The sequence below is a fragment of the Lonchura striata genome, chromosome 9, assembly GCF_046129695.1.
Source record: "Lonchura striata isolate bLonStr1 chromosome 9, bLonStr1.mat, whole genome shotgun sequence".
Classification (NCBI taxonomy): domain Eukaryota; kingdom Metazoa; phylum Chordata; class Aves; order Passeriformes; family Estrildidae; genus Lonchura; species Lonchura striata.
Window position 1 is genome coordinate 13,492,414 of NC_134611.1, and position 22,919 is coordinate 13,515,332.

Here is a 22,919-nt window from a genome sequence, read left to right on the forward strand (position 1 = left end):
CGCCGTGCCCCTTTGTCCCGCTGGCTCAGCGCAGGCTCCTGCCGCTCGGATGGCTCCGCCAGCCCCTCACCCACCAGCGCCGTGGGGACCCGCAGCCTCGGCTCCTTCCTCTCCGAGCACGGGGCACACAGCGTCCACTGCGTGTCCCCTTCCCGCTGGGGACGCGGCCAGGAGCACAGCGGGCGGTGCCCGGGGCCGTGCCCTCACCGGGGCAGCAGCCGGGCAGGTGCCACAGGCGGCGGTGCCCCGACGGGCGGGCGGGGGGCGGGCGGGGAGCTGCGGAGCGTCCCGCCCCGGCGGGGCCGGCTCCCGGCCGGCGGGACCACCCCCCGGTCCCCGCCCTCTCCTCCTCCTCCTCGGCGTCTCTCCTCCCCTCGCCCGGCTCAGTCGGTCGCAGCCATGGCGGAGGGAGGAGAGGGAGAGGAGCTGCTCCGCCCGCCGCTGCCCGCCGGCGCCCCGGGCCCCAAGCGCCTGTGCTCCCGGGCCTGCCCGGCGGGGGGCACCGGGGCCGTGCACCCCCGTCCCGGAGCCGCGGGGGCCGGCTCGGCGGGGCCGGGCGCGGGGGCCAGCGGGGCCCCTCCGGCGCTGCCCGGCTGCTGCCCCGCGGCGGCGGCGGGGCCGGCGGGGGCGGCGGGGCCGGCGGCGGCGGCGGCGGGGCCAGGGGGCGGCGGCGGGGGCGGCGGGACCGGCAGCCTGCTGCAGCCCGAGTCGCTGCTGGACGCGGCGGCCAAGCGGGTGGCGGGGAGCTGGGCCTTCGAGCGGGTGGAGGGCCGCTTCCAGCGCATCCCCGAGCCCGTCCAACGCCGCATCGTCTACTGGAGCTTCCCCCGCAGCGAGCGGCAGATCTGCATGTACTCCAGCTTCCAGCCCGGCCGCGCCGCTGCCGCCGCCTCCCCCGCCAGCGCCGCTGCGGGGGGACCCGCGGCCGCCGCCGCCCCCGCCCCGGCCGGCGAGGAGAGCCCCGCCGCCGGCCCCCCGCCGCCCGCCGCCCCCGCCGCGCCGCAGGGCGAGGGGCTGCCCTTCCGCCGCGGCATCCGCCTGCTGGAGACCGGCGCGGTGGACAACGTGCTGCAAGTCGGTGAGTGCCGGGACGGGGCCCCCGGGGGCTCGTCTGTGTCCGTCCCCGTCCCCTCCTCCCCATCCCCTCCTGCACTTAAGCCTTTTGTCTGGCGCGGTTGTGGTTTGACAGGAAAATCCTGCCCCGGGGGCAGGGACTGCCGTGCGCTCCTTCGGGAAGACGCCGGCTTGGGGTTTGAGGGGTGGGAGGGCGAGGGTGACCTCCTCCCGCCTCGGGGGGTGCGTCTGCCCCGGGGTCACCGGCAGCTGCCTGCAGTTTGGACACCGTCCGTCCAGTCCGAGGGGGAAAATAAAGACCACCCCTCGTTTCCTCCCCCACTCCCCCCCCCAAGTGCCCGTCGGGGGGTTGTCTGGAGGGCACGCAGCCCTGCCGCCCTCCCCGACCCCTCAGCCGCTGTCCCTCTCACGCCTGAGCACCCCCACCCGCGCTCCCACGGGGGTCCTGTCCTTTCCACCGGGAGATGGGCTTATAAACATAATGCATCTCTCCAGCAGCTCCGAGCGTTCCTCTTTGTCCTCTCCATCGGGGGCTTTCCCTGCTTGGAGCATCTCTAGGGGTGGCATCAGCCCCCGCTTTCCTCTTCGCAGCCCCTGCACGGGCACGTCCAGCGGGGCCGGCTCGGGGGGAACGGAGGGAGCGGTGGGGGTGACAAGTTGGGTGGACCCGCGGGTACCACCGGTGACCTGGCGCGATGCGCGTGTCCCGGACGGATGCGCACGGCCTTCTCACGCTCGTTCGGTGTCGAAGGGGCCGTGGGAATGACGATGGGAATAATGGCATCGTGTTTTCTCTCCATGGGCAGGTGGCTTTTGTGTGCGCTGGCGGAGGGGGATTGCCGGAGAGGAAATGTTCCTCTTCCCCCATCCTTCTAGCCCTTGTCCCCAGCTGAAATCCGCATATATTTAAAGAGAAACAAATTGGGGTGTTTTACATAGAATAAGCCGCTCCTCGTTGTTACTGGAAGGGATTGAAATGCGCGTTCCCATTAAATTGACATTAGGCGAGAATTTGTTTTGCAAATGCGAAATGTAAATTCATTTTGTGCCAGGGTATGGCGTGAATGAGTGAAGGGAGGGTGGTTTTTGTTGTAAGGAACGGTTAGTTCGCTCTGTTTATTTAAAGAGCCGTTCTTCCTTTTGGGGGAAAAAAAAGCTGCTTAAAAAAATAATAAAAATCCCATTTGGTACAGTTTACATTCAGAAGAGCATTATCAAAACATTTTCCATTTGAGATGTGAGAATAGGAGGCAGCAGAAGAATTCTCCTCCCACCTCTGAGGACATGCAGTGAAAATTCCTGAAGCACAAAAGGTTTTTCTCTGAGGATATGATTATAGCCTTTTTTTTTTGGCGTGAATTAATATTTTGTAAGGGCTGCGTTAAGATGATTAATTATTCTGTTTAAAATACTGTGAAATTCAAAACCAAATTATTTTTTTAGAAGGAGAGGAGTAGCTCTTCAGGAACTTTAAAATTAGAGGGGAGGGAAGATAATAGCTTGCTGAGGGTGATGTTTTAATGACATGCCCACCAAGGTGTGGATGCAGTGAGCTGGTGTGGGAGTGGGAGACAGAGGTGAAGGTTGCCTAAACCCAGGACTGGTTCAGTACAAAGGAATTTTCTTTTAAAATCAGTTTTGAATTTATTTGTCTTTGGAACATAGCTTTGATGAGCCTTTATCCAGCTCTGTGAAGGATGTGGGTGAGCGCTGGGGTCAGGTGCATGCAGGACACAAAGCAGAGCAGTCCCATCCCAAAGTGACGTCCAGTGCTGGTATCCAGCCTCCCATCTGCCCCATCCCTGCATTTTCTGCTGCTGCTGTTGGCAAGCCAGAGAACAGAGAGGATGGTCCTGGCTCCGGTGTTTCATGTCTCCTCTGACAAGTCTAAACCGTCTCCCCAGCTTTGAAACCAGAGCTCGCACTCATTGTCCTCCGAGCCGTCAGCTTTTTAGATGAAGCAGCACGTTCTGGAAGCGCTTGCTACAGAGTTGGTGGGTGATTTATCGCCTGTTTTCGCAGCCCGAAAGGGGCGTGCGGGATGCTCGCCATGGGAATTTGCCTTTGGAGCTGGCAGGGGAAGGTTTGGGTCTTGGCTGCAGCGTGGCTCCTCTTCGCATGGCAGTGGGTGGGTGACACGTGGGGTCAGACACCTCTGTTTTTGTCTCAGGAGCAGCCACGTCACAGCAGTGCCTTGCAGCCCTGAGCTGGAGGAGGAAAATTTACATCAAACAAAAGGCTATGAAGGGCTGTGTTTATAGATGGGAGGCAAGGCTGAGATGTCCTCCGCCAACTTTCCACATCCATCCTGTGGATGCCTCTGGAAGGTGAGGTGGAAGAGCTCCAGCCACCAGAGACACAAACACTTTGTGGCTGTGTATGTTTGCAATTAAGATAGGAACTTGGGAACCATTATGTCTTGGGAAAAAAATAAAACTTCAACCCTGGCTTCCTTGATGCTCTCCAGCACTAAATCAAAACTACTGTTCCCCTCTAAGGATCCCTTTAACGGACACCAATGGCTCCTGGTGCCATGACCTGAGGTTTGCACAGTTGAGATTTGTTGTTAATAAAGATCAGATGTTTATACAGTTGTGTTTCTGACTCAGACCTGTGGAAAAAAAATAGGGACAGTACAGATGTGAAATTCCTTTTCTGTGTGGTTGGAAAAATCCTTTTGAAAAATTGACAGACAAAATCCAGGAGGAATGACCTTCTGGCAATGGAGGATGGTGTGGAGGGGTGAGGGTTGTGCTTATGGGCACAAAGTGCTTCAAGCTCTGGCCCCTTCATGCTTATAAAGCTGGTAGGTCTGAAAAAAAACATATATGACACATTATCAACCAATAATTCCTTCATGCTTAGTAAAACTTAAACGAGGCTTAAACCCTGATCTCACTGGAGTCATTAAATTGATTTTTTTTTTCCCCTGCTCAAAGAAAGATCTTGGATGTTGAACACAGGCATCTTTGTCTCCTTAAAAACTGCTTTATTATTATGTGTACAGATCCCGTCTTTGTGTGTGTGTGGTGTGTGGGTTTTTTTTCTTTTAATTTTTAGACAAATGACAAAAGCATGCAGGAAAGGAATGCAGAAATGCCAGGCTTAATATAAAGCATGCAACTGCACTGCATGCCGGGAATCCTAAAGGATACAAAACCTTTAACGACAGCAGTTAATTTTTAACAAGTTCACTTGCATAAATATTTATGAACAAAAGTTTTTACACTATTATCTCTTGGGTTTTTGGAGAGAGAAAAGACCTTTGGTGGGTTTTGACAGTGATCTGTGATCTGGCAGAACAAATTCCTGTTTCTTGCCTGTACTCCCCAGTATGGTATAATATGGTTTGCCCTCGAGTGGTCTGGGATGCTGATGGGTGGGCAAGTGTCCTGGGTAGTTTTAGGGAGGAATTCTGCTTTTTCATTGGTTTTACAATGACTTAGGAGAGGAAGCATCGAGCTTTGTGTTGTTCTTTGGATTGTAACCAGCCGCTTAGGAACCTACACGGTATGTGCTCCTTACCCACAGATAAGCCTTTGTGCCCCGATGGGAAGGTATGCGGTCCAGCCATAAGTACATAGGCAGAATTTACTTTTGCTGTTAGAATAACAATGAAGCAGGGCTTTAAAATGCTCTGGCTTTGTAAACACTTGGAGGGAGCCTGTTTCTTTCAAACCTGCAATTAATTCTGGATATTTTATCTGATGCTTTGCAGGTCAGTCATGAGTACCTTCCCATGTTTCCTAGTCTGGTATCTATGCTGGACATGTAGGTGCTGGGCATTTTTTAACCTTGCTTCAACAGCCTGCTGACTGGACAGAGGTTAAGCAAGACCTGATACCTGTAAATGATACCTGTAAATGCATTTTAATTGGAGGAGTTCAGATTTGGAAGCTTTTCATTGCACTTCAGTTTTCAGCTTGCGTTGGTCTATGTTTGTAATCATGCCTATTGAAATGTAGCTTCAGAGGTAAAAATACCAATGAGTTCCAATGTGGTTGAAACCACTTCTAGCTTTCTTTTTCCAGACTATTTTAAGGTTTTAAGTTTCTTTTTTTCTTCTCCTTAAAAATGCTCACTTTTAGGCAAGCGTTTGGTTTCCTCCCCCTGTGACGTGGTATGGAGCAGAGTATAAATTTATATCCAGTGGTGTGTTGCTTTATAGAGCTGTTTATTTAGGGGAAAACACTTTGATGGGGCTCTCTAGGGCGAATTGTGGTTGCTTTTGTTTTGTGTAAAGATGGTCTCCTCCTGGGTCCAGGTTTAAAGCTGTATCCAGCAGGAGCAGGTTTGGAAGGAATGCTATGGGATGTGAAAGGTTTTTTCAGGTTAAATCCTGGTGTCCTGCGTCTGAGTGCTGCTAAGGGAGTTTAATTTTTCTGTATCCTTTTAGTTTTTGTGTGGGATGCTTGTTGTGCAACATGTATCCAATTTGCTAATTAATTTTTACTTTGTTTTTCTTTATGGGTAGATTACTCTTCCTACCCTATGTATTAAAATACTTTAAACCACATAAAAGGAGCTGGCAGAGGTTCATTAGCCCTATCATGATGGAAACTCTTGTACGTTTTAAATATACATTAAACTCTTTAGGTTTCTAATTATCTTTTTCTTAACATATATAATTAAAACAAAGTATTATTAAGCATTAGACCTTACGATCTGTTTATTTCTGCTCCCTCATAGGTGAGATATTTCTTGAGCTTGTTCTGGACTCTATAATAGAAACTGAAAAAGAAGATGATGAAAACCACCAGAATTTCTTGCTGGTAGTGCAGGGAGTGCTGGGATGACAGCTGGAATTTTAACCTTTTATTTTAAGCAGATTTATTTGTTGGCTTTTGCGTCTTTTTCAAAGAGTATAAATAGATCATCTGAGGCTGGGATGTCTTTTGAACTAGGTGGTTAATTAAATGATACAAACTTAGAGGCCAGAGACCTGAAAAATAAAGCACAAGAAATAAAATATTTAGTGTTGGCTTTAAGAATAAATAGGTTTGCAACATATTTCAGAGTAGGAGTCCTAGTTTCTGGCTTCAGCTGGCAATAGGAGTTTGTTCTCAGCTCACCTGTGCTTTATAAAGCTTAGTCTTCAGCTTCCAAGTTGCGTGTCATTCACAGCAGATTTTAATTTTGCTCACATCTAGGGAGAATATTTTAGGAAATATTTAACTGTGCTAAAACTGCAATAACATAAACCACATGTGCCTGCTTGCTTTGTTTTTGAAGCTTTGTGTGAGGGAATGTGCTTTGCTGTTATTTGACGCTTGCTTTGATGTTAGATGTTTTATGATTAGTCCCCCAAACCTCAGATAGGACTTTTGGAAAACTTAAATGAGCTTGTCTATCTGATAGCTCTGTAAAGTCACATTCAGCTGTGAATTGTCTGGTGGTGTGTCAGCTTTTAATTTTCTTTGAAAAGAAAAAAGTTAAAAAAAAAAAATCTTGGTAGTATTAGGATGGAAGAGTTTGTGGGTTTATGTATTTCCTTGGCATATACTGGAACCTTGCCCTGGAGGAGGACCAGGTCCCTGGGGGAGATGGAGTCCTCGGTGGTTCTGGGGTTATGTCCTTCTCCCCTCTGGGGTTAGCTCAGATGAATATCATGGCAAACCTTGTGCTTGCATTTGTTTTTCAGGGGTTTTGCATTTAGGTGACATGGACAACTTAGTGTTTTGTAGTGATACTGGTTTTCCCCTGCTGCTCTTGAGGCTGGAGTAACTCGTGGGTGAGGAGGTGGGCATGTTTTTTGGGGGGAGCAGCATCATCTCTTCATCCTCTCAAGGTGGCCAGGCTTGGGGATTTTCAGTGTGACGCCAAGGCTTGTTGCTGCATGGTGCTACTTTGTGTGTGAAGTGAGTGAATTTTCTTCTGGAGCTGGAGGGGAAGGATCATTTGCTTTTCAGGGTTTGTTTCTGGTGGTGGGGCAGTGGAAGATACTTGGATAGTGGGTACTGGGATGCCTCCTGGCTTTGCTCAGCAGGAGTCAGGTGATGGTTGAACCTGCTTCTCTATCAAGCTCTCCATCTGTGCATGGTGCCAGTGACTTTATTTTGCAAGTAGGTGGAGGTGTGGAATATCTTGAGGGTGTTAAAAATGAACTTGTGGTGTGTTCTACTGTATGTTTGATGCTGTCTTGAATAGGCTGTGTCATGGCATTGTCACAGTCCTGGTCTTCTGGGGATGAGAGGAGCGGGGAGGAAAGTGACTTCTCTGGGTAACTGGTTCCTGCCTCTGCTGAGCCTTCGCTTTCTCTGGCATCCGCATCAATAGAAATTGATCTGTTTTCCGATGAAAACAAAAACTCAAAGACACCAAACCTTGGCTGTGCTAATAAGTGCAATAGGACAAATCTAGCATCTGGAGCCAGGATGTGGGATGGTGGTGGGGAGTTTTCCCTGTCTGCCCACAGAGCTGCCAAGGCCCTGGAGATGCTGTCCTCCATGCTCAGGAGAGAAAAAAATGAGCCCATTTCATTTTTCACCTGTATTCACAAGGTTTTGATATATGGGCTTGATCCCCAAGTTCTTTTGTGCTATTGCAACAGGAGTTGGGAAGGGTCCTGATAACATCTCACAGAGAGACACAGGTCCTTCAAAACCCCTTCTTGGGGAATGTGGGTAGGGAAGCATCTTCCTGGTTTTAAAATAAAATGTCCCAGAAATAAAATGCAATTTTTCAAAGGCTTTTTTCTTTTAATCCTGATGTTTAAATATGAATAGATTCCACTTGGTTGGCATGGTGGGTGTGTTTTATTAAATGCTGAGGATTCACCTGTGCACAACCACCACCACATTTCTCTCAAAATGGATTTTTTTAGTGCTGCATTTTAGGAGCATTTGCTTTTTTGTCTCAAGCTTATGGCTTAGGATTTCGTGCAGGATTGGGGTTAGTCCTTGTAAAATGGTGCATTTAAAGTAATGCACAAATTAATAAAACCCTGGGCTTTTATGTGTTGCATTGTAGGTGCATGTTGCCAGGGGTTTTTCTTTTTTTTTTTTTTTTTTTCCTCATTAAAAACAAAGACATGAATGTGCTTAGAAAGCAGATCTGCTGGGATTCCAGCTTGGAAGGGTTGCATGTGGATATATTGGTCCAGCATGTTGTCTGCAAATGTCCTGCGGCTGTCGCCCTGGGTTAAAATGGGGCAGGGGGGTCTGTGTCCCCCTTGCCATGCCCTGCTTGTCGCTGATGCCCATAATGAGCTGCCTGCACCTTCGCCACCCAGCTTGTTTGACCGAGGCCGCTAATCATTATTGAGCTTTGCTCAGCAGGATGCAGGTATCTGCCTGGGTGCTGTCCTTGCACCTGGAGACGGTGCCCGTGTCCCCGCAGCTGCTGGAGTGGGGGGGATTCCCCGTGGGAACGCCAGATTCTTGGTGTCTGGGACCTTGGCAAGGTCTAGGCAGGCTGTTCCCCCATTCTGGATGCTGACCAGTAGCCCTGGCCTCCGTCCTTTGACTGATACCAGCATGTGGCTGACTGCTTTGGGACACCAGTCATAGGCATTCCTTGTTACTGGTGCTGTGTGGTGTTTAAAGGCTGGGGTGGCAGAACATGTTTCGTGCTGTGCCTTGTGTGGTTGCCTTGATGAAGATGAGTGCCCTGTCAAAGGAGTGGCAAAGCAGCAAATGGTTCCTGAGATAAATAAAATTTCTATTAATGAACTACAGTGGTTTTGGATGCCAAATTAAAAGAAGTGTGTCTGGGGGATGAAAAATAAATGCATTTTCTGTCTCACTCACTAATTCTCATCTCTTTTGATTTTCTTTATTATCATCAGAAAGACATTTTTAATTTTTTTTAAAGCCAGTTGTGTTTATTTTGGAAACAGTTCATTGGCTGCTCTGTGTACAGAAGCTTTCTCTTGAAAGTACTGAAACTATATTAAAAGTGCTTTTGGCTGTCATCTTTTATTTTGCTTCTCCTTCGTTCTTTTCCCAAAGCTGGATCGTTGCTATATCAAATGCTCTGAAACTGTCTGGTAGTGTTTTCCCCGCGGTGCTCGGTATAAACTGGAAATAAAAAGGGAAGAAATTGTAGGATTTGGATTTCTGCAGCTTTTTCACCCTGTGTGTGTGTGTCCCATTGAAGTCTGAGCAGCTGTCTCCATCCGCACAGCCCGCTGATGGCATGCACAGATCTGTTTCTTGTGATCAAAAGGAGAAATAATACCCCAGTGTTCAGAGAGGGGCTGGGGGGTGAGTGAGCACCCAGGGAGCAGCAGGTCTTTCCTCCTGCTTGCCCCTGCCTGCTTAGCCCAGTGGCCAAGGGAGCTGGAGCCCCTGTGCTTGTCCCTGCAGCCTTGTGGCTTTGTATCCCAGCGAAGAAAGCATCCCGTGCCATTGGTGGTGGGTTCTCCTGCTGCAGCATCTCCACCCCAGGGTGGGCTCCTGCGTCCTGCACCGGCGGCCTGCAGAGGTTTTTATTCTGTTCTGAGGGTGTAGAAACATTTCTGCGGCAGTGCTGCAGCCGCTCACTACTGGCGCGCTTTGAAAAATGCCCAGCAAGTGTCAAGCATCTGTCCTTGAAGGGGGAGGAAATCCCCCCCCGTTATTATTTTCTCCCGATTGTCCTCGCTTGGTGTGGCTTTGGCTATTATTGGTTTGTAAAATAGAACTATATATGACCTTTTATCTTACAAGAAATAGGTTAAGCCATTTTTAAAGAAAGTGGTGGAGTCAGCAGTGCTGCTAAGGAGGCGCTTTCGCATGGTTGATAGGCTGTGAAGCCGCTCAATGGACTTTGGTTTCAGAGACAATATCTGTTTAAATTAATCTTTGTCAGATACATGCCACTGCAGACAATTCAAATTCCATTTGCTTTCTGATCTCATAACAAAAAAGCACCTTACACTGGTTCTTTTATCGGAAAATTAACTTTTGTCTGTGTGTCCTGGAAACAGGGGTGGCATAAAATCTAGTTAAAAGGCTCTGTTATAGGAGGATTCTGTTTCTTTGTACAAGGCAGACTTTTTTTCCCCCCTTCTTTCCCCTGTGTGCATTTAAAAAGAAGACGAGTGTTTGAGATAGATTAAGGAGAATGCCAGCAGATGGACCGATTCTGTTGTTGCTGCTGGCAACCATCTAAGCAGCCATTTTGAACAATGCTGATACCGGGGTACTGATAACACAAAGATGAGGATGGGATAAATATCCAGCTAGTCCCTTTCTCCCCGCCTGCTCCTCCTCCCTCCCTTTCACACTGCTGCTGCAGCCCTGTTATTAGAGAACCCGATTGTTTCCAGAGAAATGCTTCATCCTCTTAGCTTGGATGTCTAGTGTTGCTTATCTCCTTGATTTTCCTCATGGTTGGTGGAGATGCTGGCAGATCAGCTTCTCCCAGGAGTGCCCACAGCATTGGTCATAAGCGGAATGGGTTGTACTTTTGAGTGTTTTTCAGTAGCAATGCTCTTTTCCCTGCCCCAGTAAAACATGGGGTGGTTAGTCCTTCCCTTATAAGTGGAGACAGTTTACTTCCATCCTTGTGCATATTTTATGTGCTTAATTACAAAGTGGGAGGCATGAGATTGAGATCTCCTTTATGCCAAAGCAATTAGCAAGGGGCAATGATTGCAAATTGAGAGGATCCCCATTGCCTGGTCTCCCTATCCCTTTCTCCCACTTATGGCATTGTCTTGCTCTTGGGTATCTGGGTCATGTTAATCTCCTGGACCTGCTGGTCTTGGAGTTTCTTAAGGTCAGTACAAGTTGGATACTTTGGCCTATTGGATTTTTGACACTGGAATTGGTGGCCTTCTATCTCTCGATCTGGTTTCCCAGCTCCAAGGAAATAACCCTTTGACTGATGAAGAAAACCCAACCAAGCTTCATCTTTTCCTAGCAAACAACAAAAAGGCTGGTTTGTGGTTTGCAGTTGGGCCAGATGAGCACGGGGCTGTTCTGGGGAGCCTACTGGGCTTTGCCCCGAGTTCAGTGTGGTGTAGCATGACCCTGAATGTGGAATCTGGAGAGTAATCAGGGGGTGGATGGTGTGTAGCCTCTAGATGTTCCTGGAGCTTAAGGTGGGCAGCAATAAGCTGGTGTGTTCCTCTTGCCTTGCACAAGTCTGCAGACCATGGGTTGAAACTTTCATCCATTGACATTGCAGCACCTCTTAGAACTTTGAGTGAGGCAATGCTCTAACTGCAGCTTTTGGTCCAATTAAAACGTCTTTGGGGTTAAAAAATGTATATAAATCTCAAATCTGTATAGAACAGAATTATGGAACATATATCTAATTATACACAGTAGATGGAACTTTACTGTAAAGAAGCAGATGTAAGGATTAAAAAAAGGAGCTGGGAAAGCATTTTATGGTTTCCCTTTTTAATTTGTCCCTTGTGTCTGGTATGTTTGAGGCAAAAGTTACTTTTTTCTTTTTTTTTTTCTTGTTGGGAAGTATCTTTTCTGTATTGAGTCTCCTCTTTTTCAAGCCTGCCTTATTTGATCTGTAAGATGGGGACTTGCCATATTTGAGGTACTTGCTAAAACAAGAAGTATCTGGCCTGAAAGTAGAAAAATCAGGTTGTAAATTCTACTTGGGAATCTTGTCATGGTGTGTTGGGAAGTTGTTGAGGTCAGCTGAGCTCTCTAGAGACTTGGACTAAGAAACTGAGGGTCTCACTGAGGGTCTTTGAGGTTAGCTGGCATCACTGACAGATGCTTTTAGTGCATTCACAAGGCTCCAGTCCCTGTGTTGTCCCCAGTCACCTCCTTTTGTGGCTTCTGCCATTTTGCTTCACTTTGATTGGCCTCCTCTTGACTTCTGGAGACTGGAAAATGGGCGAGGGAAGAAGTGCCTGTTTAAAGCAATATGTTCTAGGAGAGGTGATGAGTGGGACAATGAAGTGTGCTCTTCTCTCCCCTTGGTTCATGATGAGGTCACATCTCAAAAGCTCTGGCAAGTTTTGGTGGAGAAGAACTGCAACCAGTGTGTGACAAAGTTCATGATGATGAACTTGGGTGGCTTCTAGTGTGCTGGTTTTGCTCACTTGCCGCCTCTGTGGAAAATATTACTCACCAACAACAGGCACAAAGCAAGTGCTTGTGAGGATGACCAAGAACGAGCAGTGGAGTTTTTAGAGTACTTTTAAGCTATGCCCTCTGAAATGGGGCAGAGTTAACCCTTAACCCTGTTCTTTCCCTGAGCCCCTGGATGACATGGAAAGCTACATTGCTTTACTGTTGTAGAGCTCTCTTCATCTCCTACTTCACTTGAGTTTGACTTAATCTGCTTAGCTTCAAGGGACTCATCCCACTACATGACATTCAGGTTCTTTGACTAGCCCTCCTCAGGAGTGCTTGTTAGCAGGCAGCTTTTTTGAGATTGACGAGTATGTTCAGTGGTTTATGAGGCTGCTGATTTCATCCTGACCATGTTGTTGGGGGCATTTGGAAAGAGAGAGTATCTTATCTGCATCACTGTCCACTTTGAGTCACAGTTCTCATGCAACTCAAGCATCCATTATCTCTAAAATTCATTGCAGTGACATGGTTTGAAAGGTTCCCATGTGCAGTGCTTTGCTTAAGCTGAAAGTTACTTGCCAGTGGCTCACAGTGGGCTGCCTTCCCTGTGGAGTATCTCAGAGGCAGAGGGAACTGGAGGTGTTTTACAACTAGTGCTGTACTTGCTGGGAAAGGGTGCAGAATTATGGAATTTTGCTCTGTGACCTTTCTGTCTGTGTTATGATAAAAATTTGCTGTGACTTAGGGTCTGAAAAATCAGAAAAACTTAGTAAAACTAGACAAGATAAAGATGAATGCTTAACTGTTTCTGGTCATGGCTCAGCTTCTCAACTTTCCCTATAGAAAAGAGGGATGTAGAAGGATGACTTAATGGGGACTGATGAACAATGCATTCCCTGTATTTGAAGGAGGCACAGGGCACTGTGATGTTTTCCCTTGCCTGCCTGGTTTTTGGCTTGTTTCTGGTGGTTCCCAGCTGAGCCCAGAGCCTGTGGTGCAAACACTGTAGGAAGGCTGATGCCCAAGAGGGTTTTTTCCCCCACCCATTCCCACACCCACACAGAGGTAAGCCACACCAAGGTTTCCTGGACTGAGGTTTGATGAACCATTAACCTAAAAATGCCCTGAGTAGGAAGAAAATGTTTCCAAGACCTAAAAATCTTGCAACGCTTCTGAAGTGGGAATGGGAGCTGTGGTTTGCCTAAGCAACTTTTTGTGCTTCTGGCTCTGCTGTGAGCTGGCTGTGCTTTGTGGGTGCAAGGGTATGTTTGGGATCTTGCTGAGATGGGAAGGCAGCCCTCCAGGGCTGGGTCAGCCAGAGGGGCTGCCTTCCAAGCAGATGTCGTTTTGGCGTGAGGCTCAGCAGGTTTAAGACAGGATGTCCCTTTACTCCAGAGAGCTGAAAGTATTGAAATAAGTAACAGGCTGGGAATGTCTGAATCCAGTTTTGAATTCCTGGGGAAGAGGATTTGGCAATGTCAGGATGTCTTGTGGGCAGGCTTTGCATTGTGGGGTGAAGAACGCACCTCACTGTCCCATGGGCTCTGCTGGGAGCCAAGTGCTGGCAGGGCAGCTTGGCTGCACGAGCCCCTTCCTCTTCAGGACAGTGCCAGGGCCTGTTCCAGTGCTGAAGGAGACCACTGTCCTCCTTGTCCATTGTTGCTTCTGTTGTTCAGTGAGGGCAGAAGCACCTCACTGCTAAGGTGGGGGCTGTGGTGTCAGCCAGACATGGCTGTGTGGGGCTGCGGCTGTTCAGCCGTGGCTGTGGTGTGGTGGCACAGTGAAATAGGGGTGTGGTGGCTCTCGGGGTGGCCCAGAGGATGACTTGGTGGCTGCAGTGTGTGTGAAACTGGAAGATGAGGCTGCCCAGGGACACACGGGTGGGGGCAGACTGATTTTACTCCAGAGCTGTGCTAGTGGCTGGGACTTGGAGCCTGTCTGTCATTGAGTCCCAGTGGTCACATTCCTGAGGGTTTTCCTAGAGCTGCCTCAACAGCACGGGTGACGCTGCAGCTCAGGAAGGAGCTGTGACAGCAGGATCCTGACCCTATTTTCATAAATAGTAACAGTATCTCTAAAGGCTTCGAGGGCTTGGTTGGGAAGGGAATGGCTGGGTTCCCCTGTGTCTGGCAGTGGACAGCAGCAGATGCTTGGGGAGGAGATTAAGAAGCAAGGCTGGAGCAGAGGGATGCTTTCCTGGCATGAGCAGTCTCTCCAGCCAAAGGGCTGCCCTGGCCCTCGGCTGCAATGTGGATGCAGAAGGAGATGGTTTGTGACAGCAGCACTGGCCCCACATCTGAAGCACTGGGATTATCCCCGAGTCTCCTCAGGGCATAGCATCCTTGCTGTGGGGGTCAGGATGGCCCTCCCTGGCAGGGACTGCTGGCACTGCTCTGAAAAGCAGCAGTGATGCAGCACTGGTGGGGCTAAAGAGGCATTTGGAGAGACCAGCACTTCTTTACCCCACTTTGATGCCATCCTGCATGCTGAGATTTGTAGAGGAAGAAAAGGTACTAAGAGCTGTGGATTTAACAGGTATTAGGAATATGTAGTAAGAAACCATGCAGTAGCACCAGTCTCTATTTTCCCTTTCTTATTACAATCTTCTAGATGGTTTGACTTTGCTAAATATTTTAGCACTTCTCTAATTGTAGGACAAGCTAAATTCCCTGTGCTGGTGTTTCAGTAGGGCTGGTGGTCTGGAGGCAGCTGCAGCTCTCTGAAGGGCTGCCTCATCTCGGGCTGTCTGCTCTGTGTGTGTGGCCCTCTCTGAGATGCCCAAGGTTGTCCATTGAGGAATAGCCCCTAGTGTAGGGATATTTGCTGGAAAGAAGCAGAGCTCTTCAGCCTGCTGGTTGCAGCTTTTTAACGTGTGGCTTGTTTGCTGTGAATTGCAGTGGAATTTGTAGCCTGCTATGGAAGATGCATCCAGAGGATGTCCTGTGGACCACTTCGGATGGAGGAGCTGCTCAGTAGCTCTTGACACCAAGTCTGTGAGATCTCTTTGCCTTGTGGGTTTTGGGCAGCATTACTGTATTTGGAACATGCAGCTGCTGTCAGGAGGTTGGGTGAAAGATTTTCCTCGGAGCTCAGGAGAAAGCGTTTATTCTTTAAAAGGGTAACTTGGGGTGAGAGAGAAAGAGAAGCAGCCTAATATTGCAATTTAAATATATTTAAAGATTCCTTCTGTTTAAGTTTGCTTCCTAGCCTTGATCAGAAGGAAGTGCTGTTAGCTACAGAGCGGAATAAATCGAGGGCACCCTTATCTGTGCAAGATAAATTACTATTGTTTAGGAAAGACACTCCAGGGATTGAAGAATTTAATTAAATACACAGGGATTATGAATATGCATGTAAATTAGACAATCTAGATATGACATGGCTACAACTGCAGGGAATTGTTCAAACTTAAAAGTGTAATCATTCTTTTTATCGGGGTGTGGGGATGGGTAACAAATGAGAAGATTCCCTTTCCCATTTACCTCTGCCTCGGCCGGTCTCAGGTCATTAAGCAGTGGGAATTACCCGTCTCGGATCAGCCCTCCACAAGCCCGCAGAGATGATGCGCTGGAGCCTTTCTCCACCCTAATGAGCCGCTGCAGGAGCTGAGGGGGAAATGGGGGCTGTGGTGAGGGGCTGCCACTGCCGTGACCCAGATAAGGGGTTTGGGAGGGTGGGGGATGTGATTTGCCTTCTGCTGAGGCAGGGGAGGAGAGTGCTGTGGGCAGGGTGCGCGCTGCAGGCTTGCTGCTGGCTCTCCTGGTACCTCCCCCGGAGAGAAGGATGCTCTCCAAAGGCATGGAAACGTACATATGGTGGTTTCAGAGTGCCTTCCTAAAAATCAAGGGGCTAGGGAGTGCAAATATTGGTCAGCTTTTCTGCCTTTTTCTGGTGGTTTTATAGGGGTGCCCCCTTGCAGTGTGATCACTGCTGTTTAGAAAGCAGTATGGAAATCACAAAATTGTTTTTTAGAGACTAAGATCAGTGTGAACAAGAGAGGCAAGATTGAAATATTTCTTAAAAGTCAAGACACCTGAGGAATTTACAATGAAATGTGGGAATGTTCTCATGCTGCCCTCCCTGCCAGGTCTGAGCTCTTTGTAGCATCCTGCTGATTTGCTGAGCCAAGGCAGGCTCTTCAAAGGACATTAACTGCAGTATATGGTGCTGCCTTGAATGTGTTTAATTTGCAACTCTTAGAGGTGACATCTAATAACAATGCAAGGAAATATTTTTCTTTTTTTTCCCCTGTGTCTCCTTTGTTTGACTTCACCTCCATCCGCTTGGTTTCATTGTTCTGCTAAAATCAGATTTCTCTCTAGTTTGAGTCCAGGACCTGCAGGTGAAGAAATAAATTGCTACAAGCCCCCCATCCTGTGAATTATTTGTAATTTTTAAAATAGACAGTGAAACGTGACCATGATCTGACTTTGAACTTGACTTGTTTTTAAAAAGAAATAGTAGAGAGGCTGGATCTTGACTAGCTGCTTTCCTTCACCTTTCAGTTTTTTGCTTTTCAGTTGGCCAGAGCTGGATGAGATGGATCTGTTCTGATGGCAGGTGCCCATCGGGGGCAGGAGCAGAGCTGAGCCCATGGATGACTTCCCTGGGGACCTGGGGGTGATCTGTAGGGCCAGACCCAGGTCTGCTCTGGGTCACCCCTCCACGGGTGAAGCACCAGCTTCTCTCACCTCCTCCACTCTCATCGAATTGAGGGCTTATGGTAATCAGGAGCTCAGTCCTGTCCCATTTGAGCCACGTGGGAACAATTCCTATTTATCACTTTGAAAAGTGGTTGATTTTCCAACCCTTGGCTCATGGGTTCTGATTAAAAAACAACAAAGAAAGAAACCCCCCACATCTGACAATGTGAAATATTTAAAGCCTCTACGCTGCACATTTTTTCAAAAACCCTCGAAGACCTGCTTTTTTATTTTTGTCAAGGAAAAATATAACAGGAGAATATTTGTATGGGTGAACAAGTGCATAGAGAGATTTGAACCTTTGTAGTAAAGTATTTCTAATAAAAATTTAATGTCCTCAAGACAGTGTTATGGCAGCTCATTACTACTAAAGGTCATTTGAAGAGTATTGATCCTAAATGTTACAGCCGAATGTAAACTTTGACTGTTACAGTTATTAATGTGTATTTATGATCTATGCGATATGTGTAAAGGGAAAATGAGAATCTAAATGGTATGGTGAGCTCATTTGCTTCAGGATTGCCAAAGGCTGAGTTCATGCAATTCACCTCGGTTTTAAGCATGTCTGTCATCTTTGTGTTACATGGATTGAACCTTTTTTTTTTTTTTTTCTTTTTTTTTTTTTTTTTTTTTTTAGCTGGAAAAATCGTTTAGTCCTGCCCTGGAAAAGGAATGCATTCTTGAATTTTTGATCGTGCCCATGACACAGCCTGAGCTTTCTATCTGTGCCTAAATGTATATTGGGGAGCAGTGTTTTGCATTCAGCTTCCATGCAGACACAGAAGTACCAAAAGCTGAACTTTGTGTATGACTGAGTTGCAAGCATAAGTAGGAGCTCTGAGGAGCATGAATCTACTCTGAGTGTAATTAGAAGGTTATGCCACTGAAAAGCAATAATGGTTTTTAAAAATTGAATTAATTAAAAATGTTAACATTGTATACTGACAGAACAGGTGGCCCTATATTTATATTTTTGCTATACAGTAATGCACCTATGTTTGCACGTTGGAGACAGAAAGGCTGCATTCACAGAGAATTTTAAGGCTCTTTGTATTAAAAAAAAAGAGAGAAAAATAGACAAGAAACCTGTGGTGGTAGGAGGAAGATAAACGGTGCTTGTGATATTTCAAAGTCACATTAATCTTTTTTTCTTCCCTTTTTTTTCTCCTTTTTTCTTTTAATGTATGACTTTCTCCAGGGAAATTGTCTCCTCATGACTGCAGCGGATTAATGTGCACAGATCAGCTCCTGCATTATTTTTCTGTTTTGACAGAGTAGTGATTTTTATATGCACGTCCCTTTCTGCCGAGATTACAGCTCATGTTCTTGGAGTTTGGAAGAGTTCCCTGCCAAGGAGTGGCAAGGAACAGGAAGCAGCCATTCTGATGCACAGTGTTAGCAAGAAGCTCTCCGTGGCTGTGGAGGCTGTGGGTTTGGTGGTGAGCATTGGAGGTTGGTGAGGGTGAGTGCCCACAGCCAAATCCTGCTGTACGTGCTGACACTTGTGGCACAGGGTGTCTGCCTGGTGTCCTGAGGATGGTGATGTGGTTTGGTGAGAATTTGGTGCTGGTAGCAAGGTATGGGCATCCAGTGGTACAGAGGAGCCAGTTTTAGATGGGTTTGTGACTGCCCTGGGAGTCCTTCAAAAGATCCTGCTGCTCTTCAAGCTTGTTGATGTTAGCTTATTTATTTTAAAGTGTGGTTAAATATATGTTTTTCTGATGATCTCTGGTAAAGTTTTGCTTGAATGAAAAAGTGACAGTTGAGCCAACTATGGTAAACCTATGGGAATGGGACAGGTTTGGCCTTTCTTCTCTCTCTGTGGCTCCCACAGTATCTCTGGGCACAAACTTGACATTGCATTTCTGGTGATCATTGCATCCTGTTTTTAATGGTTTGTCTAGACAGTGCTGACATAACTATGAAAATACTTTGGTGACCTAGTCTAGAATTAGTGCACATGAAGAAATCAGCCCTCACTTCTGATGTTTGCAATCATTTTGAATTACTATACTGTAGCACAACTTAAGAGGGAGGAAGATTTGAAGTTGTTCCAGAGAGCAAGTCATGAGCAAAACACATCCAAACAAACCCATGTGGTAAATATGCATTGTATAGAGAAAACGCCAAAATGCAGGTTAGCCACAGCTTGCCTCGGAGCTGTGTGACAAGTTTATGGAGTCTGGTGTAAGGCTGGAGTTCCCCCTTGGTTGGCCCAAAGTTTTTCTGGGAAGTACATAACCCAAACTCTGAACTTGGTCTCTGTGATGTTGTGCCTTGTATTTGGAGAAACTTCGTCAGCATAAAAACAATGTGTTCCTTCCAAACATCAGCTGTGTTGTTGACAATGCCTTGGATTAGGAGTTTGTAAACTTTGGGACCAGCAGTGTGTGCAGTCAGTTAGCTCAGAAATACCTGGCACATCAGTGATGGTGACTCTCAGCAGTTTAATGGCACTGGACTTCACTGGACCTGGTTTTGAGGCCAGTTTGTGTAGCACTACCTCCTCCAGAGTGTGTGACCTGCCTTTAGATTACTAATCCTAGATATTTTAAGGTAACATAAGCCTCCTGAGCTGTAGGGACTGTGTGGATATTTCTACAGACTCTCTCCAAAGAAACCCATGTCTGTTCATTTGCTGAGGTGGTGAGGACTTGGACACCCTGGAATAAGGGTGAAACTGGAGAAGGGTCCTTGGTTGTAGCATAGCAACAAAGCTGTGGGAAAGATTTGGTTTTGGTGGGGGTATGTAGTACCATCTTCAGTGGGATTGGTAGCTTTTGAGAGCTGGATTGCTGCCCTCAGAGGAGACAACAGCATATTCCCTATCCCTTTAGTGTAAAAAGGGAAAAGGGGGGCAAAATATGAAATGCTGAGTTCATTTACAGGCAAAGAAATGACATGAGAAAGGGAGTCTTGACAGAGCAGTACAATGGTTCTGTGCTTCATGCATAGCTAGGTAGCACATGGAGGCACTTTCCAGATGTGGGACAACTGTCTGCTGCCCCCAAGAACAAGAACTCCCTCTCTGTATAGGAATGGGAAGAGGTTTCCGGGCAGCATGAACAGAGAAGGAAGAAGAGGACAGACAGGGTGTGTACAGGGGTTTAGCCTTTCTTTAGAGTTGAAGGAGAGGGATGGCAGTGCAGGTAAAGCCAGGAGCAGCACCTTGTGCCTAGGCTCTTTGGGGCCTTGTGGGTTTGTAGGAATTTAGGATGGAGAAGTCCTTTTGGGTGGCAATAGAGTCCGTCCTGTCAGCATGATGTGTTGCTTTGTTTGCCCAGTGGCTGTTTTTATTCTTGGATTGCCATGTGGAAAACATTGGAGCTGTGTCTTGGTGGAGAGGGGCAAGCGTAGGAGCCCATGAGCTGGGCAGTGGGCATAGGGTGAGGGCTGGTATGCAGTGGAAGGTGTCCCCTCTGGTATGCTGTAGGATTTGTTGATGCAAATACCTAAAAATTCTCCTCTTATTCTTCTGCCTGGAGAAGCCCTAGGGCAAGCAAGAATGAAGAAAGATGGCCAGTGAAACCTGTGGATGTGACCTCAGTCTGGCACTGAGGAGGCTGGAAAGGTCTGTCAGGTTGATATCTGCAGGAAAAAGATGTGTGGATTTATTGAGGAGAGCAATTAGGGATTTGAACAGCTTTCTGAGAGACCCCTCCTGCTGCGGGTGGTTGGGGGTTGTGTGCGTGGGGCAGCACCGACCCTGCATTGTGCAGGGGAATGTGGTGGATCCAGGTCCATTTTCCTGCTGCCCTCCCTGTCTACACTGGCATCTCCCCGTGTGGGGACAGCAGCAGGGTGGAGGAGATGTGCAGATGTGTGCAAGACCCGGCGTGCAAAGGCTTGATGCCTGATGATGGTGCAGTGACTTTCTGTGCCCTTGAGCCTTTGCAGAAGCACCATCCAATAACCAAAGGCAACCGGTCATGACATTTCAAGGCCAGTGGGGAGCCTGGCCCGCCTGCCTGCTGCTGTTGGAGGAGGTGTTTCATGACTACCATTAGTTACGTGCTCGAAGAGGGAGGAAACAAACCTTTACTGAATTGGAAACCTTGTGAAAAGGTCACACTTCTGAAAAGCTGCGCATTTTAAGACTGCTCAGCTCTGCAAAGCCGCCTTTGAACTGGAAGAGTGGGAGTTTAACACCCTTGCGATAGCTCTGGGCGTATTAAACCCACAAAGCAGGAGCTGGAACCAGCCTTGGAGTTTAACTCTTACCAGGTGCATGGCCTCAGAAGGGGAGAGAACCCTGGCCCTTGTAGGTCTCCAAGGAGAAGCAGCATCAATGTGAACCCAGATCTTCTACCATACTGTGGATACTCCATAGTATCCATACAGAATATCCACCTGGGAGGGAAATGGTGCAATTGGGGAAAACTTCTGTTGTTACTCAAAATTAGTGGACATGTGAGGATATAGCTTCCCAGGAGTTGTGCTTCTCTGGTGCCAGTGGAAATACTCAGTTTTTTAAATTAAAAGATAGGGTAAATGTTTGCTTGCTACATTGTGTTCAGTCCCTTTTGTCTTGGAGACTCCCATGTAATTAATTTACTTCTGTGTAAGAAAAATGTCTTTTTCCTGACTCCTTTTCTTGGTCTTTTTGGGTACCTGTTTCTTCTTTGTTCCTCTAAATAGCCAACTTCCCGGAGTGCCAGCGCCATCTCTTCCTCTATCTTCTCTCCTTTGCTGCGGCAAGAAGGTTTGCTCACCCCAGCGAGCAATGCTACAGAAATCAGTGTTTATCATTGACCCAGCTATTAGCATAGGTAAAATGTTCATTACTGGCTATTAGTTTGAGACTGTAGGTGCTAATGGCCCCATTCCAGAGAGCAGCAGGCGCTTGCAAAACCGCTGGTGAGCAGAAATTGATTGCTATTGATCGATCAGTCTGGGAGCACCAGCCGGATGTTTTGAAGAGGATTTAATAGTGCTTACAGGGCAGCTGGTCCCTCCTTATCTTTTTGACTCTTTTGAAGCTTACAGATAAGGAACCCAGGCTGCTGTCCTGACAAGTCAAGACCCAGTCAAGTGTGCGGGGCATGGGTGCCCTCGCCCTCTCAGCTGGAAGTTGCTCTCCGTGCCTGCGTTGTGTACCACAAAAAGTACCTTAGCCCACGGTCAGGGTCTCCTCACACAGGTGTGTGAATGTGTCAGCAGATGCATCCTGTGTCCTAGTGAAGTGAGTGGGACAGTCCTTAGCCACTGAGTTCCTGAGTTGTCATTCTTTGCATCTGTAGTGCAAAGTGAACTGGAGAACTGCAGGGAGAACATTTGTTGCCATGGGTCTGGGCCATGGTGTTTCTGGAGAACTTGGTCTTTCGTGGTCATGCTCTAGCTGAAACTGGTCACCTGCTCTTCATTGCTCTGCGTAGATGCTTTGGGAATGTGATGTGTGTGCTCCTTACAGATGTTTTTGTGCAACCACAAGTCCATAACTGAGCTAAGGCAGCAGTGAGCTTACAGATGGTACAGGTTTTTGTAACAGTGTCTGTAGGCAGCAGGAGAACCTGCAAATGCTGAACTGGCCATCTGAAGAAACAGTTTTCTGTTGTCTGTGGTCTGCTCAGAGGCTGAGTGATCTTGCAAATCCAGCATCCCACCTTCACTGTGTAGGTTTTTTTTTTTTTCCCCTATGGCTGGTCCAAGGGAGACTTTGGTGACATTCCCAATGGGTGTGCCCTCTCCGTTCCTTCTCAGCTGAGACATGCCTCATGGTCCTGAAAGAGTGGGACAGGATTGAAAGGAGCAGGAGATGCTGCAACAGAAAATGATGCTCATGATGTAGCCTGATGGCTTATGGTTTTGGTGAGAGCTCGGGGCATTGAGAAGAGTACAAGGAGGGATGTCTGAAGTGAAGACTTGCTTAAAACCAAGAGAAAAGAAAAGCAAGGAGTATAAATGGATGGAGTCCAAGCAAGTTTGACTTCTGCTTGTCTCTGCTCAATATCTGAACCACTGGGCACCATGTCCAGTGGGACCTCTGCCTCCTGTGTGTGAGCTGACGTCATTTTAATTAAATTGTGCCTACCTGGCTTGGATCCTGCTGGCATAAGGGATTACTTCGAAGAGTCATCTGTGCTGCATAGGCTCTGGGCTCACTGCTTCTTGTATCCAGCACAGGTTTTCCCCACAGTACATTTTTACTTCCCCCCACCATTGGCAGTTGCCC

At 47.7% G+C, this 22,919-nt stretch overlaps 1 protein-coding gene across 1 annotated transcript in view; it reads left to right on the forward strand.

The window, feature by feature from the left end:
- The first annotated feature begins 399 nt into the window (after window positions 1–399).
- Window positions 400–22,919, forward strand: part of ZSWIM5 (zinc finger SWIM-type containing 5) — a 96,998-nt gene continuing 74,478 nt past the window's right edge. Inside the window, exon 1 of the mRNA XM_077785369.1 lies at window positions 400–1,078. Coding sequence (XP_077641495.1) covers window positions 400–1,078 — 679 coding nt within the window. The remainder of the gene's footprint in view (window positions 1,079–22,919) is intronic.